Source organism: Ascaphus truei, chromosome 3 (genome assembly GCF_040206685.1).
Source record: "Ascaphus truei isolate aAscTru1 chromosome 3, aAscTru1.hap1, whole genome shotgun sequence".
NCBI lineage: Eukaryota > Metazoa > Chordata > Amphibia > Anura > Ascaphidae > Ascaphus > Ascaphus truei.
In genome coordinates, this window is record NC_134485.1 from 40,095,353 (window position 1) to 40,113,176 (window position 17,824).

The following is a 17,824-nucleotide window of genomic DNA, read 5'->3' on the forward strand; positions in this document are numbered from 1 at the left end:
TACAAGGTCAAAATTCACCAATTTAGGTTAAAACCTTGATCACTAAAGGATTGATGCAAATATAAAATTATTAAAATAAGATGGTTGGCTTATAGCATGCTCTAAAGATATTGGAAAATATGACTACAATGAAAAGATCCACGTTAACTATCAACAGAATAATATACAATACATGCTTATAAATAATAATAATAAATATTATGTGTTCTCAGAGTCGCCTTGTGATGGTCAATTTTTGTTGTCTGGGCCTTCTGGAACGTTTCAATCAAAAAATTACCCACATCTTTATGACTCAAACCTTTTCTGTCGTTGGATAATAAGGTAAATGTCATTAACAATTTTAATTCAAACTCCTTAAGAACATATTGGAAATGTTTAAACCCATACAGAAGCCTTCTAAGCTTTTCTAGTTATTGTATCTATTCAGTGATATTCTATCATTTCTTATCAATATGGTTATGTACCTGTATATGTTTTCCAACTTTTACAGCTAGCCCACGTTTATATTTTTGAAGAGTACGCCTTTGGTGATTATACATTAATTTCAAGCAACAATTCTTGATATTCTGATTGTTTTCCAGTTCTGTAGCAGTGAGCCTGGGTTTGACCCATGGTCCACAGGGAAAACTGGGAAAACTGGGAAAACAGTATGGCTGTCATGGTCAGGGATCGCTTTGACAGTCAGGAGAAACACTTCCTATTGGTAACCATGGTGGCCATATTTGTACTGTAGTTTGTTGTGTCAAAACCAGCACAACAAAACTACAATTATCTACAGAAAGTTTTATAATTGTATTACATGTTTTCATGTTTTCTTCACACTATAGTTTTTACTTTTAATTTTTGGTTCCCATTCATATTGTATTTTTGCATAAATATTTATTCAGGTGCCTTTTTATGCCTATAAATGTTTTCTCTTTTATATTCATTATCTTTAAGTAATTTTCAAATGTAATATTTCTAGTGGGGCAATTATTTGCCTGGAATACATGGTTAGAAATACTTTAAATTAAAGGTTATTTAGTGCGGCAACAATTAAACCACATATATGTAATACAATTACTTATATACATTCATTTTTAAAATCAATGAGTGGATATATACAGTATTTCAAAGTAATAGCTTATTTCCTGGCTTTTATATTATATTATATTAACAGTTTGGTCCCTACTACTAGTGCAATCAAATTAAAGTAACTATCTTCTGCATTCATCAACTATTGAGGCTACCACATTATATAAAAGTATCTGGGGATGGTTGCTATCTCTTAAAAACATGTACTGTATTTAATGCCCTACAGTACTTTATGAACAGCATAGAAATTATATGAAATATAATATATTTATAGATTTTAACTTGCCTACCACACAGAAATATATTTACAATAATGATTGTCATTTTTTTTAATACTAGATGTAGTAGGTAGAGTTCTAACAAACACCTTTTTAAGGGAATCATGCTTAGATTTATCTCTAATATGGTGCATATAGTACAGTGCTTCTTTTGATTCCCTCACACAGTGTAAATAATTGGGCTCTCAATGGCAGCATACTGTATTATACAGGTGCGTAGGACTGTTAGACATTAAGGCTGGATAGTGTGGAACAGTGGAGAACATTCTCACTATATAATTTAAAATTCTAATCAGCTACTGGGCGAATTGCAAAACAACACCAATTCTTAAGATTAAAATACTTTAATTTACATATTTTTTTAAATAAAAGAACATTTGCCCTTTTGTATTATTATAAACATTTAATATCTATAAAGTCGCAACCATGCTTCTTCATTCCATCTCTTTATTACAGTAGATACAATTATCGTCACACATATTTTGGTACTGCTTGTATTGTTTCTTGGATTTTAGCAAATGGACATACAAATATTAGTCCCTGTATTGTATCATATCTATCAGAATTTGAAATACATTGGTAAAGTATATGAGAAATATCAACACCACTTTCAATTTTCTTAATTTTTATTACAATTTAAAAATAAAGTCAGTAGAGATCACCAAGGTGATACAAATACCAGTAGAGCACAGCACGAGGGGTACAAGAAAAAAAGTTATTTAATCAGTCTAACATGTAGACGTATCCTGAGGTTTCGCACCCAAGTGTGACCTTCTTCAGGGGGTTAGTCCTACGGATTAAATTTAGTCATTTATGTGAAAGTGCCCAAAAGGTTATAACCTACTGTAAGTCTAATGCCAAAAGAACAATTTAGTTGCATATTCTGATCTAAAAATGTTTCACACCTACTAACCCCACCAAGGAGGGATAGGCTGGCCGTGTTAGTAATAAGGATTGCCTTTCAACAAACATATGGAGGGGCTGCATCTGGCAGTCAAACTCCCCTTCCCCTATCTCCAGGTTATATTTTTTATCATATGTAACACCCCTACCCCAACCAAGCCCAGCCTTTGGGATAGGGGGTACAGTGAAAAGGGAGTAGTTAAAAGTCAAAGAGATCGGAAGGGAAAAGCACATGTATGACCCTTTTATAACCTTGGTAGGGGTATAACCCCACCCTCAGTAACTGGGCAGAATACATGTTGCAGAAGGCCTCACCATGTACATTGGCATTTATGTCAATTTCGTTAATAGTGCCACATAATGGGAACTACAGTAACAATGTAACTAACTCACATGTACTGAGGGCTGTGGAGGATTTAACCCCTGCACTGCCTGCAGCTACCAGGGCTTACAGTACATGCAAGGATTTTCTAACTCTTAGCAAGGATGCTATACATACAACAGCCATCCATTCAAATCCTCTTGCCACTGACCTTCTTATTTTAGAGCCAGAACTCAATATGTCTAAAGGAGCTGATTTAAATGTAGAGATACTGTGCAGCGCTACATCACGGATAGTTAGAGTTGCAGTGATACAAGATAGTGTGGAGATTCTGGTGCAGCTTGTTTCCAGTTTCCAGTGTTTGACGTACTGTAGTAAAGCAAATATGTGATATACATCACTATGTGAGATACAAAAATGTCCAATTACTATATTTAAAGGGTAATCCTCATTACCTGCCATTATGTCATTGTTTTACATTAACTTGGAGAATATGGAGACTGACTTCTACAGTACCTTTTTTTAGCAAAAGTGCTGTACTCAGTGGTATTTGTTGTTATTTTCAGTGTGAAGGATGATTTCAGCATCAAACTTAACTTCACATCCTTTGATACCCAAAATTTTGCAGATATATTTAATATTTATGAAGGTTTTGGACCAAACAAGACTTTGAGAGGTAAGTTTTGATATTCATCACTTATTTTTTTTTTTCAAAGCTTTGCGACATGCTAATATGTGAAATAGGAAGCTTATCTTAAACCATGTTTATCCGTGGAATTCATGTGTAATTCTTTGCGCTGAGACTCCATCTTCTCTAGTACAATACTCGTTATGAAAAAGAAACATACATATAATAGTAAATGTGATATACTACTTATAATATTTCATCATGTATTACATTAAACATAGGGCATATTTCAGAATTCAAAAGCAAATAAAAAATAAGTGTGTGTGCTTAGTACGCGCATTTTAAGTGAAACTTATTTGTCTTTTGTCCCGGTTTTGTCACAGAAATTGTATTTGTGATGGTGCGTTTTTTTTAATTAAAAATCAAAACACAATTTCAGTGATAACACACAAAAGTTTCAATTAAAACGTGCGTGCTCTGCACATACCCCTTGTTTGAGCTATTTGCACTATTATATTTATTCTAACTGTGAATTCTGTGTGTGTGTGTGTGTGTGTGCGTGCGTGCGTGCGTGCGTGCGTGTGTGAATTTGTGAAAGTGTGAATTTGTGTGTGTGATTCTGTTTCTGTGTGATTGTGTGTGTGAGTCTGTGAGTGTGGGTGTGGTTCTGTGACTGTGTGTGATTCTGTGACTGTGTGTGCGTGACGGTGTGTGTGCATGTGTGACTGTGTGCGTGACTGTGTGTGTGTGTGCATGACTGTGTGCGTGTGTGATTGTGCACGCAACTGTGTGTGTGTGCGCGTGACTGTGTGTGCGCATGACTGTGTGTGTTCACGTGACTGTGTGTTCAAATGATTGTGTGTGACTGTGCGTGACTGTGTGTGTCCCTGTGCATGCGACTATATGGGTGACTTTGTGGGTGACTCTCTAGGTGAATGACTGACCGGGGTGGGGGAATGACTGACCTAGGTGGGTGACTGACTGGGTGGATGGGTTACTGGGTGACTGGGTGGGTGTATGGGTGACACGGTGTGTGGGTGTGTGACTGTAAAGAGGGGACACACCTGTGCAGCAGAGAGATTGGAAGGGGTCCAGATGGCTGATTCTCGGGTCTTGCACATGCACGCGTTGCTGGATGGGCCTGCATGCGGGTGAGCGACACCTGTGCATGCTCACCATGATGGCTGCGCCTGGCACTGGCCGCCAGTGCGCATGGCGCCAGCCGCGCCTGCACAAGCGCACGGCAGCGCACTCACACACACTTGGCAATAGCTGTGCATGCGCATGTGCATGGCAATGCCCGCGTCTGCTGTGTTGTGAATGTGGGGAGGCGACTATTGGGTTCTGTGCATTCACGCCGCTGTTCACATCCTGTTCTTCGGTGCAAGCGTATAGTGTTAACATCGGTGTGACCTGGAATGGTGTTTATTGCGCATGCGCGAGCGGAATGCACGATGGCCACGTGCCCATTAGGAGCGTGACATCACCCGCATTACGGTTTTTCATTACAAGGTAAGGATATTTTCCCATGAAAACTCTGTAGGTGCCAGCAAAGAAGTTTCACTACAAAAAAACAAGTATTTTGTCAGTGAATATTCTTACCTGTTCATGATGTATACAACAGACGACAGAGAAGCCCAATGCTACATCCAACATGATAGAAATACACAGTAAAATACTTATATATTCTCTTGAAATAGGTTCATTTAGTTTAACCCTTTGGCCAAAGCGTTGTAAGCTTGCGAGCCACGACAAGGCAGACACCTGTGCGCAAGTCCTAACACTACCAGATAAAATACTAATATACCTCTATTAGGATTAAAATTCTCATTTACCTCTATTAGGAGGGATAAAGACCACAGTGGGTCTATATCCAGCAGAATGAAAGGACCTGCAAACTAGGGAAGTGGGGAGGGGCGGGCTTACAACCTGGGAAGGAGGAGCCACTAACCTCCAACAGCTGAAACAGCTAAGAATGGGTTAACAGAACACAGAACCCCAGCAAGCTCTTTTTTGGAACCCCTGAGCCCCCACAAAATATATATATGTATATGTGTCAAAATGGAGTGCTATTGAGCGTGGCATATGTATACAACAGACGACAGAGAAGCCCAATGCTACATCCAAAATGACAGAAATACACAGTAAAATACTTATATATTCTCTTGAAATAGGGTCATTTAGTTTAACCCTTTGGCCAAAGCGTTGTAAGCTTGCGAGCCACGACACCTGTTCGCAAGTCCTAACACTACCAGATAAAATACTAATATACCTCTATTAGGATTTAAATTCTCATTTACCTCTATTAGGAGGGAGAAAGATCACAGTGGGTCTATATCCAGCAGAATGAAAAGACCTGGAAACTAGGGAAGTGGGGAGGGGCGGGCTTAAAACCTGGGAAGGAGGAGCAACTAACCTCCAACAGCTGAAAAACGTTATACCTTGACGTTTGGTATGCAGGCTTACGATGCTTTGGCCAAAGGATTTAACTAAATAACCAAGTAATTACTATTATTATTGAAGTATTTAAACTTTATACTTATTACCATATGTTTTGTCAATTTGATGTAGCATTGGGCACTCCTGTCTTTTGTTGTATACTTTGGTATTATCAATAAATTCCCAATCATATTGCAGCAATTTTCTGGATTCCTGCAATTGAAGATTTCTGAAAGATTTTACAATTATAGAGTATGTGTGAAAAACATATGTGTAGCCAAGTCCCCCTGGGCTACTAATTCTCTGGCCCCTTCAGTAAAGTCCCAGTAAAGAGTGGGCAGGGTTGGGTAAAAATCCTGCAGGGTCTGGTTATATCATTATATGTACAGTAATACAATTCAGGATTAGCCTGGCATTACAGGGTTTTATGTTTGATAGGAGGCTGGCTTGCAAGCCACTCCCCTGGGATGGAGGGGGTTTTCCTCTAAGGTTTGAATCTAGCAGTTAGTTCTGTGCTCACCTCCCTGCATGGAGGAAACACCAGTATAGCCTCCCCTGGGTTGGCGTTGACAGAGGCCTTGCTCTGTTAGGGGGTAATGTGTGCTGAGGAGGGGTGCCAAGGGCCTCAAGCCCTGGGAATTGCCTTCAGGGAATGGAGCCTGAACTGACTATGCTGTATACAAATAAAGTCCAGTTGAATTATCCTTTGTGTGATCTGTGAAAAGAGTTGCATGTGAGGACCATCATGGCTACACCATGATCCTCATAGGATGGTGGCACTACGCTCTCCAAAGAACCATCAGTGAGAGCCTGTCCTGATGCCTCCCCATACTATCACAGAGTTCCCAGGCCTTCTCTTCCACCTAACATGTATGCACTGCACCATCATGCATCAGGTAGCAGCCAGAATCTCCTTTAGGGTTGGGGTAGAAGGGTTACATATGGCATGAAATAATTTACTGAGATACAATTTCTAAAGAGATTAGAGCCAGAAATATATATTTTTATCCGTATGTAGCCTAGCTGGTTTAGATTGCCTCTCTGCATCCTGTTATTTAAGTCCTGATAGCTACAGGCTATGACATGCTCTTCTATTGGGGCTTTTGACCCCCTCCTGCTACTCTCTGAATGACAGAAGAGGTGGTGACCTGGTGTTTGTGAGCAACCAATAGTGGTGCAGACACTAGGCCCTCCCTTTCCTGATCTCAGAGAGGAAGTGCCTAACAGTTAGTCAGTCCTGGTCTGGAGGAGGAAGAGACCAGTAGTGCTGTGAGCCTCCCCATCAGGGATGAGTGTGCCCACCCACAGCACTTGGGCTGGGGAAACATCTGATTGATAAAGGGCCCTATACTACCAAGAGGATCCAGCACCATTTATAAGACTGAATCCCAGGAAACCGTGCAACGCTGTATCCCCATCATATGCAGTGACTGCTAATAAAGCCCAGGTTCTTTTATACCTCTGTCTGAGTGCCAGTCCCTGGGCAGATGGAAGGTATGTTGTGATGGGGGCTGATCTCTGGAACCCTAGAGCCCACTACAACTTGAGGCACTTGCACCATGAAAGAATCTCACGGATCAACAAAAGCCTGTCCTGATCTCCATATCACCGCAGATCAGCTCAGCTCTCCTGACCCTCACAGGTATGCGCACCAACAACCCTTGTAGCCAGCAATACATCTCCTAGAGGGTGGGGGTAACAGTGCTACACATATTTTGAAGCTTATATTACTTTCTTTTTTTAAATGAGTGTAGATAATGCAGAAAAAAAATGTTGCTGTCATAGAGTCGTAATTGATACAACTTGTTTTTTTTGCTTTGGCTATTTCTCAGCTCAGTAACCTCCCAAAATAGCATAACAGAGAAGCAGAGACGGCCAATTGCCTATAGAGGCATTAAGATCACAGTAGGGGACATGTCTTTTTAAAGTCTCCACAGGCCGTATGAAAGCCCAAATAAACGATGTTAAGACATACTCTATGCTTCTGAAAAAAAATATTTTTGTAATGTTTGTATGAGCATTTTAAATGTTTTGCTATCCTGTTTCAATTTCCCGTTTTGTATTTCTAAAGTCATGTTGGTTGATTGTATTCCAATTCTTGAGTAGCTGAATGACATTGAGAACACTGCTTATGGCTGCTTGGTGGGTGTTTGGTTTGGGATTTGATGGGCTGAGTATTCAAGTCTTCGTTGTATGTCAGTTTGTTTTTGGTCCTTGCAAACAATTTGTAAACTTTTCCTGGTTTGCTCAATAAGTTACTTTTATGTGGATCAATCATACTGATATGTTATTGTTCTGTAATATTTCTGCCTTTATTATGGTTTTAAAATATGTATTATTGTTTTGCTATTTTGTCCTTAGCTAGTTCTATATTCTTCAGTATTCTTTCTGTTTAATGTAGCTCTGATAGTTTAACAAGATACAATGATTAATGATTAATTAGCAAAACTTATATAGTCATATGTTATATTTTTAATGATGCCCTAGAGAGCACATTGCATTATAAGCTTATGAAACATACCTCTCTGATTGTTAGCTTTCAAATTAATATTAATACAGCTTTGCATTTATGTCAATTAAGCAGACTCACACAGCTGAATATTCAAGTCACAATTCAGCAGCAGTATACTTTATCGTATACAGAACCAAGATGATTACATTGCATGAGCACTAATTAGTGTGCCGTAGCAAGAAAAAAGGCCACCTTTTATGTGATACAATTGAGAATGCCATTTACAACACACTAATTAGTTTTTACTAAAACTTTGTCAATTCCTGTATGATAAACAGATTTAAGCAATTAGGTCTTCCTTTTAATGTCTACATATTTTTATCTCACAATGTCCTTTTGTGCCACTGAATTGACACATATTTATAGTATTTATTACAGAAAATACTGTCATTTTTTAAATGAAATAATTGTGTTTATTTCCAGCATCGCTTTGGGGAACAAATCCTGGTACAGTGCGGATATTTGCTAACCAAGCAACGGCCGAGTTTTTAACAGATTATGATTCCAATTATAATGGTTTTGAAGCAATCTACACTATATTTAACAATAGTGATATTACAAGTAAGTATTGCATTATCTACTGAGATGCTGTATCATAAATCTGACCAAATACCTACCAGAGTTATGTTATATTGTAATAATTACATATTTTCCATATAAGAATGATTATTTAACATGCTTTAAAGACAATATTCTAAGTGTGTACTGCATTTTTTTTTTTAAAGTAATTCTGTTCACATACTGTACAATTAATGGTCAATCCACATCTGACTGACATACGGTACCAAATTAAAGTAGCAATCCTTTTTAGTTTTTCAAGAAAGACACAACAGCAAAGTACTCTTAAAATATTCTGAATTTTTTTTTTTTTTGCACCTACACAAAATCATTGTGAAGCAAAATATTTTAATATGGCAACCATTTATTTTCTGAATGTAAAATGGTGCAGATATTTCTAGAGTGCAATATGACAAAAAAAATTAAATGGGTCACGGCACAAAATATTACTGTTTATGGAAAGCTTATTACTGTCTGTGTACTTTTCAAAATAGAATATAATGGATTGCAACTTTAAGATTACATGAGCATATTTCAGCAGAGCAGCATTACTGTGACATTTTAATGTTGCTGTATTCTAGTTGGCATATATCATGGGTGGCAAATTGGGAAGGACATTTGCTACCAAAGCACCGTACTAAGTTGTGGTAACAACATTTGAAGCAATTAAAAGGCAAAACGTTATAGTTTCATTTGGGATCAGAAGTCACTTAAATTTAAGTTATGTAATTTAGTTTCTGTGTTAATGTTCATTTAAGATTATTCAGGCCCCTACATGCTAAGACATTATTACTTCACTGTTTGATTTCATGTGATAAAACAATATTGTAAAGTTAATAGAAATTCAAGTTTGCACCTTTCTTACATCGTGCGGCATTAAAGTTGGTATTGGTATATCATAATTTATCCATTATATGCCTCCTAAAGTGCTTTTAAAACAAAAACAGCACAACAGATTTATTCTTAGGAATGTCATGAGCACAGAAATATGCTCCCATGAAAAGTTAGAATAAACACTATTTGGTTGAGAGCAAAGAACAATCATTTTGTTCCGCAATAATAACTATTTCTCCCTTCATTTTATTATGAATTACAGCTAAACCCCGTTATAGCGCGGTCCTTTGGGGCCACCCGATCCGACCGCGCTAGAACCGGGCTTGCGATAATTAAAAAAAAAAAATGGCCGCCGTGTGCCTGATCGGGAGGGAGGGAGTAAGGAGGAAGGAAGGAAGGAAGATGTGGCCGGAAGCCCAACACGTCCCCCAGCAATGGCCCTCCGAGTCCAGCCGCAACCTGCTCCTTACCTCCCACCACCAGCATCCACTTCCTCCCCCCCCCCCGAGGCCCCCACACCTACCAGCCCTCCGCGGCATAATCAGTTTTGGGCCTAGCCCACATGGCCCCCCGAGTCCCAGCCTGCTCCTCCCTCACCCCCCCTTCCGGCATCCACACCACCCCCCGACTCCCGACACCCCCCCGACTCCCGACACCCCCCTCCTCCTGATGCCAGCTCCGCTCCGATCTCAGCAGCTGACACCAAAGGTAGGGAGGGGGAGTGGGAAGTGTGGTGTGCTGTGCAGTGTAGTGTGCTGTGAGTGCTGTGAGAGTGTGCTGTGAGAGTGTGCTGTGAGAGTGTGCTGTGTGTGCTGTGAGAGTGTACTGTGAGAGTGTATGCATTGTGCAGTGAGAGTGAGTGCTTGGAGAGTGTGTGCAGTGTGCAGTGTGCAGTGAGAGCGTGTGCTGTGAGCAGTGTGCAGTGAGTGCTGGGAGTGTGTTCGGTGTGCAGTGTGCAGTGAGAGTGTGTGCAGGGAGCAGTGTGCTGTGAGTGCTGTGAGAGTGTGCTGTGAGTGCTGTGTGCTGTGAGAGTGTGCTGTGAGTGCTGTGTGCTGTGAGAGTGTGCTGTGAGAGTATGTGCAGTGTGCAGTGAGAGTGAGTGCTGGGAGTGTGTGCAGTGTGCAGTGAGAGTGTGTGCTGTGTGTAGTGAGAGTGTGTGCTGTGAGCAGTGTGCAGTGAGTCCTGGGAGTGTGTGCAGTGTGCAGTGTGCAGTGAGAGTGTGTGCAGTGAGTGCTGGGAGTGTGTGCGGTGTGCAGTGTGTGCAGTGAGAGTGTGTGCAGTGAGTGCTGGGAGAGTGTGCAGTGTGCAGTGTGCAGTGAGAGAGTGTGCAGTGTGTGCTGGGAGTGTGTGCAGTGTGTGCAGTGAGAGCCAGTGCTGGGAGTGTGTGCAGTGTGCAGTGTGCAGTGAGAGTGTGTGCAGTGTGCAGTGAGAGTGTGTGCTGTGAGCAGTGTGCAGTGAGTGCTGGGAGTGTGTGCAGTGAGAGAGTGTGCAGTGAGAGTGTGTGCAGTGTGCAGTGAGAGTGTGTGCTGTGAGCAGTGTGCAGTGAGAGTGTATGCTGTGAGCAGTGTGCAGTGAGTGCTGTGAGTGTGTGCAGTGTGTGCAGTGATAATGTGTGCAGTGAGTGCTGGGAGTGTGTGCAGTGTGCAGTGAGAGTGTGTGCAGTGTGCAGTGAGAGTGTGTGCTGTGAGCAGTGTGCAGTGAGTGCTGGGAGTGTGTGCAGTGTGTACAGTGAGAGTGTGTGCTGGTAGTGTGTGCAGTGTGTGCAGTGTGTGCAGTGTGTGCAGTGTGTGCAGTGTGTGCAGTGTGTGCAGTGTGTGCAGTGTGCAAAAAATGTGTAAAAAAAAATTTTTTTTTTTTTTTTAAACGGGAGCCACGTGAAAACCGCGTTATAACGGGTCGCGCTATAACAGGTTTAAGCTGTATATTGTTATGAATACGTATCTATATTCATTGCTTTGTACTTTAAGGCGTTACAGTTAAAGGTTAATGTTTGTGTCTCGCATGGATCATTACCAGAACTAAATAATAATAATAATAGATCTCATTCAGTGGGGCAAGATTTGGTAAAATAGGAAAACACGATGCTAGCACTATTATATTTCAGTTTACACAATATTCAAAAACCTAATTGTATACAGAAATTGTTGATTCAATAAAGTCCATTACTATACAACATGATAGAAAGAGACAATTTGTTGGCAATATTCGCTGTCATTTATCAGTAGAAATGTTTTAGTGTATTTGGAGTTACTTTGATAAAATGATCTTTCAGTGGTACATCTACAGGTGCAGTACTCTAAAGTAGCAGTCCCCACTGCTTTTTTTTTTGGGGGGGGGGGAGTTAGGGCGTTTTATTACAGTACATGAACCAGAGTTAAATCCGTGATCACTTAATTTCTTGGGGTCCCTGGTTCCTGAAATATACTCCATTGCAATATAACTTTCAGGGTGTGCTTTGCTCTGGCGCCCTATAGAAGATGGCAACCTCATCGGGAGATAACATTGTGACCTTTTATTGCTTTCCCCACCGTAATATTTAAAATTTTATATGTGAAACATCTAAACAAAAGCACGGGAACCGTAGGGCCCTTAAGGGCCCTCTATGCTGTATCCACAGAAAAGATGGGGGGGGACCTGGTTCAGATACATTTAAAAATAAATAAATGGGAATTGGTGCTCTAATAGTTCTGCTTTCAGAGAGGCTTCCAATCAACACATGAATTATAATGTAAAACAGGTAGTAAACAGCAGAGGTATGTTATAAAAAGTAACTTTGCTGATCACAAGATGGTGTTTTTCATCAATTCTTAAATGCTCAAGACTAATTTTAAGAAATAAAAGTAATGGTCATCGATCAGGATTCATTCCACGGTAATTAAATAGGCAATAATATTTGGCATTATGTGGTAGAAAAATAATAACACCAAATATTATTGCCCATTCAACACCCTATTCAATAAGAATTTCCATACGAGGTTTGGCGATAATGGAGGAGATCTGCTACAGACTAATTTCTAAGTTCCTCCATAAACATACAAAACCCACATGCAAATAAAAATATTTTCTATAAAATGGTATTATAATATGAAATACATTACAAATTAAATACATAAACAATACTACTAAATATTAAGTTAAATATTAACCTATTTAGTACTTTAGGGCCCTACTAGACCCCTCCAATGAGGGTCCCGTTGGAAAGTAAATACAAATTCAAAGTTTTTCCATTCTACATCTTCAGGGTCTGAATGCCCTGGATAAATTCACAAACATCTGGGACACAATTGGCCCTAACATACACAGGGCGCTTGTAACAGGGACTTATCCCTGTTTATACTGCCTCTAAATAATCTGAGGAATCCAGCAGGGAGCAGATTAATTGCAGCCAGGCAATTAACCAGGCTCCACCTGGCTAATCAGAACTCTAGAAAAAGCCTCCTGTGAGAAACTGCAAGAGAGATTCCATAGCACACAATGGTGCTGACACAGGTGAGAGACAATGTCTTGAGCACAAAGGCTATGCTGAGATCAAGACACCTGCTTAAGGTGCCGCTTGAGACTTTGGTGAGGTAAGCTGGTAAGGGAATTTTCCTCCCAGTCTTGTAGAAAGGGATTGGGGAAGTAAGTTAGCCCTTACACAGGGATAGGTGTTTGTTGCTTTGTTTTTATATGCTATACAGAGTTTAAAAAAACAGGCTCAATAAAGCCAGGTTTTAATTTCACCCACATTTGTCTCCATTAACATACCTCTGCACACATCTCTTACCACACTAAAAAACAAATACATAAACATAAAAGAGAAAACTCCTCAGTCAAACATTAGGCCTAAAGAAATAACCAATAGAGTAATAGAAAAATGAAACAAAGTGTGATCTGTAGAAAATTGAACAATCCCCACTCCAAATGTTTGGAGCTCATAAGAGTTTGTCTTGATTGGGCATAGCAAAATAGATTAGCAGAACTGACTCCTGCACATCCCCTCTGTCTTATCACCTCAATTGGGAATCAGAGCAAATGTGAAGAGAAAAAAACAGGGATAGCAAACATAGCTTTATATAACTTCTTAAAATTCTAAAGAGATGCAGAGTGCACAGACTCAGAAAGAGTGGGAGACCGATCTCACCACCGTGGCGTTCAATACGGACTCCTTCCACATCATGTGGTGGTTCATTCTCGTCTTGTGGTAGTTGACATCTGTGGTTGGGAAGTAACAATATATTTTAACACAATACAGGTATTATAACATTTATCGTGATAATTATATGTATCATGGAAAATGTATGTTGAATAGTAAGCATAGAAAGCAACACTGGATACACAAATAAAACAAACAAAAACAAACAACTTCTTTGATGCAATAGATGTAAAGCTAGTCAAACCACTAAAACAAACATGACTGCGATTGGTTTGACTGGCTTTGCATCTAATCCCATGCTGTGCTTAAAAGCTATGTGAATAGCAGAGCATTTGCTTATATTGGTAGAAAAATGGATTGGCAACAGACTGCAACGTCCAAAAAGCACCCTCAGCTCACCAGATGTGGAAAATTAAAATGCGTTTATTAAACTACATAAAAATGAAAAAGGACAAACAAAATACAAAAAACGTGTTTCAGGTAGGAGGTTGTGTGTTTTTTGTGTGTTTTTTGTACATCTGGTGAGCTGAGGGTGCTTTTTGGATGTTGCAGTCTGTTGCCAATCCATTTTTCTATCTGCATTGCTCTTTGATTGGATTGACGCACTGAGAGAAGGAGGGCACGCCATATGGGAGTCTGTGTGTGCTATTGCATCTTCCGCGGACTTAGCGGAGAGAAGGAAGCCTGCACCGGACGGACAGGAAGTGATCACATGCACTACCGGCACTCGAGAGCTCCACAGAGTTTGTGAGAGGAGACGCAGCTGAATTGGAGACGAATGACGCCGATGCTGCTTGCTGGACTAAGGCATTGAAAACGGAGCGCTACAAGAGGGATTCACAGTGGTATTTACATTTTTCTCTCTGGTTCATATGCATACCAGGTAGCGGTGTCCATTGGAGCTCCGATATTGCCTCATGCTGTCCTTGGTCACCTCTTCAAGCAACACTTATTGACACCCACGTTTTTATTCTCCCTCACAGTTTTCCTCAGTTGTCCACATTACTATTAACTTTATTTTTTATATTTTTTGTGTCTCTCTGTTTTGAGCTTTTAGTAGCCCTGTCACAGACCATTTGCTTATATAAGTTCCATGTAAATGGATTTCAGGCAAAAGGTGACACATTGTGTGCTCAATTGCATGTCATTTCCCAGAATCCCTTGCTGCAGTGAAAGCACTGTATGCTAGATGATAATGGTTGAAAGGCAGGGTTGCAGACCTGTCTAAGACATGTGAATGTGCTCACAAGTGATATTCTTATATAATAAACGACATAAAAAAACAAAGAAAACTTCCCCTTATCCCCAGACATAAGAGATGGGGATAAGAAAGGGAGTTGAAACAATGGGGTAAACACGGATTGTGGAGTGTTGCAAACCTCAGGGAAGGAGGCAAGAAGGGGTGCCACATTCTGTTTACACTAGCAGCTCTGTCTTCTTTAAAGCTGCTGCATCATTAGCTGTCCGTCAATCATCAAACATCAATGACTGCAATAATACATTTAAATATCAACTTATCGTCATTTCCACTTTTCATAATTATGATCATATTGGAATATTGCACAACTCTAGGAAATAAAACATAAATAAGTCTTTTTGTGATTATTACTCATTTGCATGTGCATTTACCATGTTTAAAATATTGCAGAAATATTGCTATGGTACAGCAAAAAGCCTCTTATCACTGTTTTACAGCTGACGATATGGCTGAGTAATGAGTACAGTAGGTCACTAAACATATTTGGCCATATGCCTTTAGTGAATCTTTTCCCATTGACGGTATTAGATAATTCAACGTTAGGAGGCAATGATTAAAACGTAGTGTTACATAGAATTAAGAGCTTGTTCAGGGTTGAAAAAGTACATAATTTAGCATGACAAAAGACTTAAATCTTATAAATATTGTACACTAGTATTTTAATAACACCTTTTTTATTTAAAGATGAAGAAAAAATCGACTGCAACTTCGAAGATGGGTTTTGCTATTGGATTCAAGATCTGAAAGATGATGCTGAATGGGAAAGACTCAATGGCCCAATGTATCCCTCTTTGTCTGGACCTGATGTGGACCATACATTTGGGAACATTTCAGGTACTGTAGGCATAACACATTTTTTTCAGTGGTGAAGTCTGTAAAGGTATAATTCTCCAATCCAGAAATGCAGTGTTAGAAATTATAATTTTTTGTCATATTATCAGAATTATAGTACATTAACAGATTGTTACAAATAAAAACAGAGAAGTCTGATAAAAAAATAACTTTAAAAAAAAAAAAAACTTTTCTGAACCAGGGGATCCTGCAGAAGTGATACTGTACATATTACCCTGACATTCAGGTGATAAATAAGTACCTGGTGGCCAGAAAATGGCCACGTGGTCAAGGTTGGCAATAGAAAGTTGCAAAATTAGGACACTATTGTCAGTTTATTTCAAGACCAGCACAAAAAACTACAAGTATTTTGAGAATTGGAAGGTCCCCATATGTTGGCAAATCAGGGATGAGCTCTAATAGAACCCCTGGTTCATGTAAGCTTTAAAATATATATATTGGAGGGGGGAGGGAGGAGGTAACTGTTTTAAGCCCAATTGCATCCACAGTTTCAGAATAAAATGTTGATACTTGACCATTGCTGAGCAAAACAATGCAGACATGCATTTGTATGTATAAACAAACAAACATACATGCATAAGTTCTTATGGGGGGGGGGGGATAAACTTTTCCCTCCATAAGAACTTATGCATGTATGTTTTGTTTCTTTCCACCACCCTTATTGTGGTTTTCGTGACTACTGTTTACCTTGTGATGTTAACTGTAAACCTGTCTGCAGCATACCAGGTTAAATTACAGTTAATTATAGATGTAACGAATCCCCCTGTCTTGCTTTGTTATTTTGGAATATTCTGTTTTGTGTAACAAGGAAATGTTATATCTAAGTTTAAAATGGTTTAAATACAAATATAACTATACACTCTAATCCAGCAAATGACTAAACTGACATTGTTGATATTTGTTACATAATGACATAGTAAATGAGGTTGAAAAAAATATATGTCCATTGAGTTCAACATATGTTACAGTTTGTCAACAGAAATACTCATCCTATCTTTATATTTATATATTGAATCTACATATATTGCAGCTACCGTCTGACATTGAGCACTATTGCTATGCCTGGTGTCTTCAAGCACTCTTAAATTCTTCTCCGTTCAGGGTTTACCTAATGTTGTCCTATTTATTTCGTATGTAACATGATTTTGCTTGCTTTCCAAATGCATAATCTTACATTTGTCTGTATTAAACCTCATCTGTAATTTATCTGGCCAAGCTTCCACTTTATACAAGTAATTCAGTATAGAAATTGCATCCTATGCCGATTTACAGTAACTGCTTTTCATAATGCAGTGTTGTCCGCAAAGATGGAGATTTTGCTCTCTATGCCAATCTCAAGTTAATAAACAAGTTAAAAAACAGTGAACCTTGAGGTTCTCAATTTACAACTATAGTCCAAACGGAAAAGGTTCCATTTATGACACCTCTGTTGCCTATCCTCCAACCAAATATGAATCCATGTGCAAATATTTCACCCAGATCAGTTGTGTTGTACATTAACTGTAGAGTATGTGATTATTCAATAAAAAAATATTGGGCATACAATGCTAAATTAACTAAGAGCCATGAGTACTCCTACAGGGAAACGACATGAGAGCAGTTACTCTACTTATAGATGTTAAAATCTATTTCCATTTATTAAAGAGACATATTTGAAAGGACATTTGTAACACTAGGATACTTCTATATCAATGCAATAATAATTTAAAGGTTTGCATATAATATGTGATATGACTTTTTCATTGAAATATATGATGTACTGTCACAACGGCATTAGGTCTTAATGTTTCAAATTAATTTTTGGTTTGCTAAGCAGGACTGTCATGGTGGTTGAGTTTTCTAATAACATAACAATAATTTGTGATATGTGTCACTGGTAATAAAATATCTGTTGCTTACTGAACATTAAAATGTAGCAGTCTAATTGACAAATGTAGTGCAGTTAACAGTATATCTATATTTTTTATCTCACTATATATCATAGACATGTAAACCATGTTTATTTTTTTTAGCTTTAACATTCTTTTTCTG

General features: G+C 39.0%; 1 protein-coding gene across 1 annotated transcript in view; it reads left to right on the top strand.

Annotated features, from left to right (window-relative positions):
* TMPRSS15 (transmembrane serine protease 15) overlaps positions 1-17,824 on the top strand; it is a 275,564-nt gene that overhangs the window by 60,851 nt on the left and 196,889 nt on the right. Inside the window, exons 7-10 of the mRNA XM_075593956.1 lie at positions 213-321; positions 3,144-3,253; positions 8,580-8,717; positions 15,626-15,775. Coding sequence (XP_075450071.1) covers positions 213-321; positions 3,144-3,253; positions 8,580-8,717; positions 15,626-15,775 — 507 coding nt within the window. The remainder of the gene's footprint in view (positions 1-212; positions 322-3,143; positions 3,254-8,579; positions 8,718-15,625; positions 15,776-17,824) is intronic.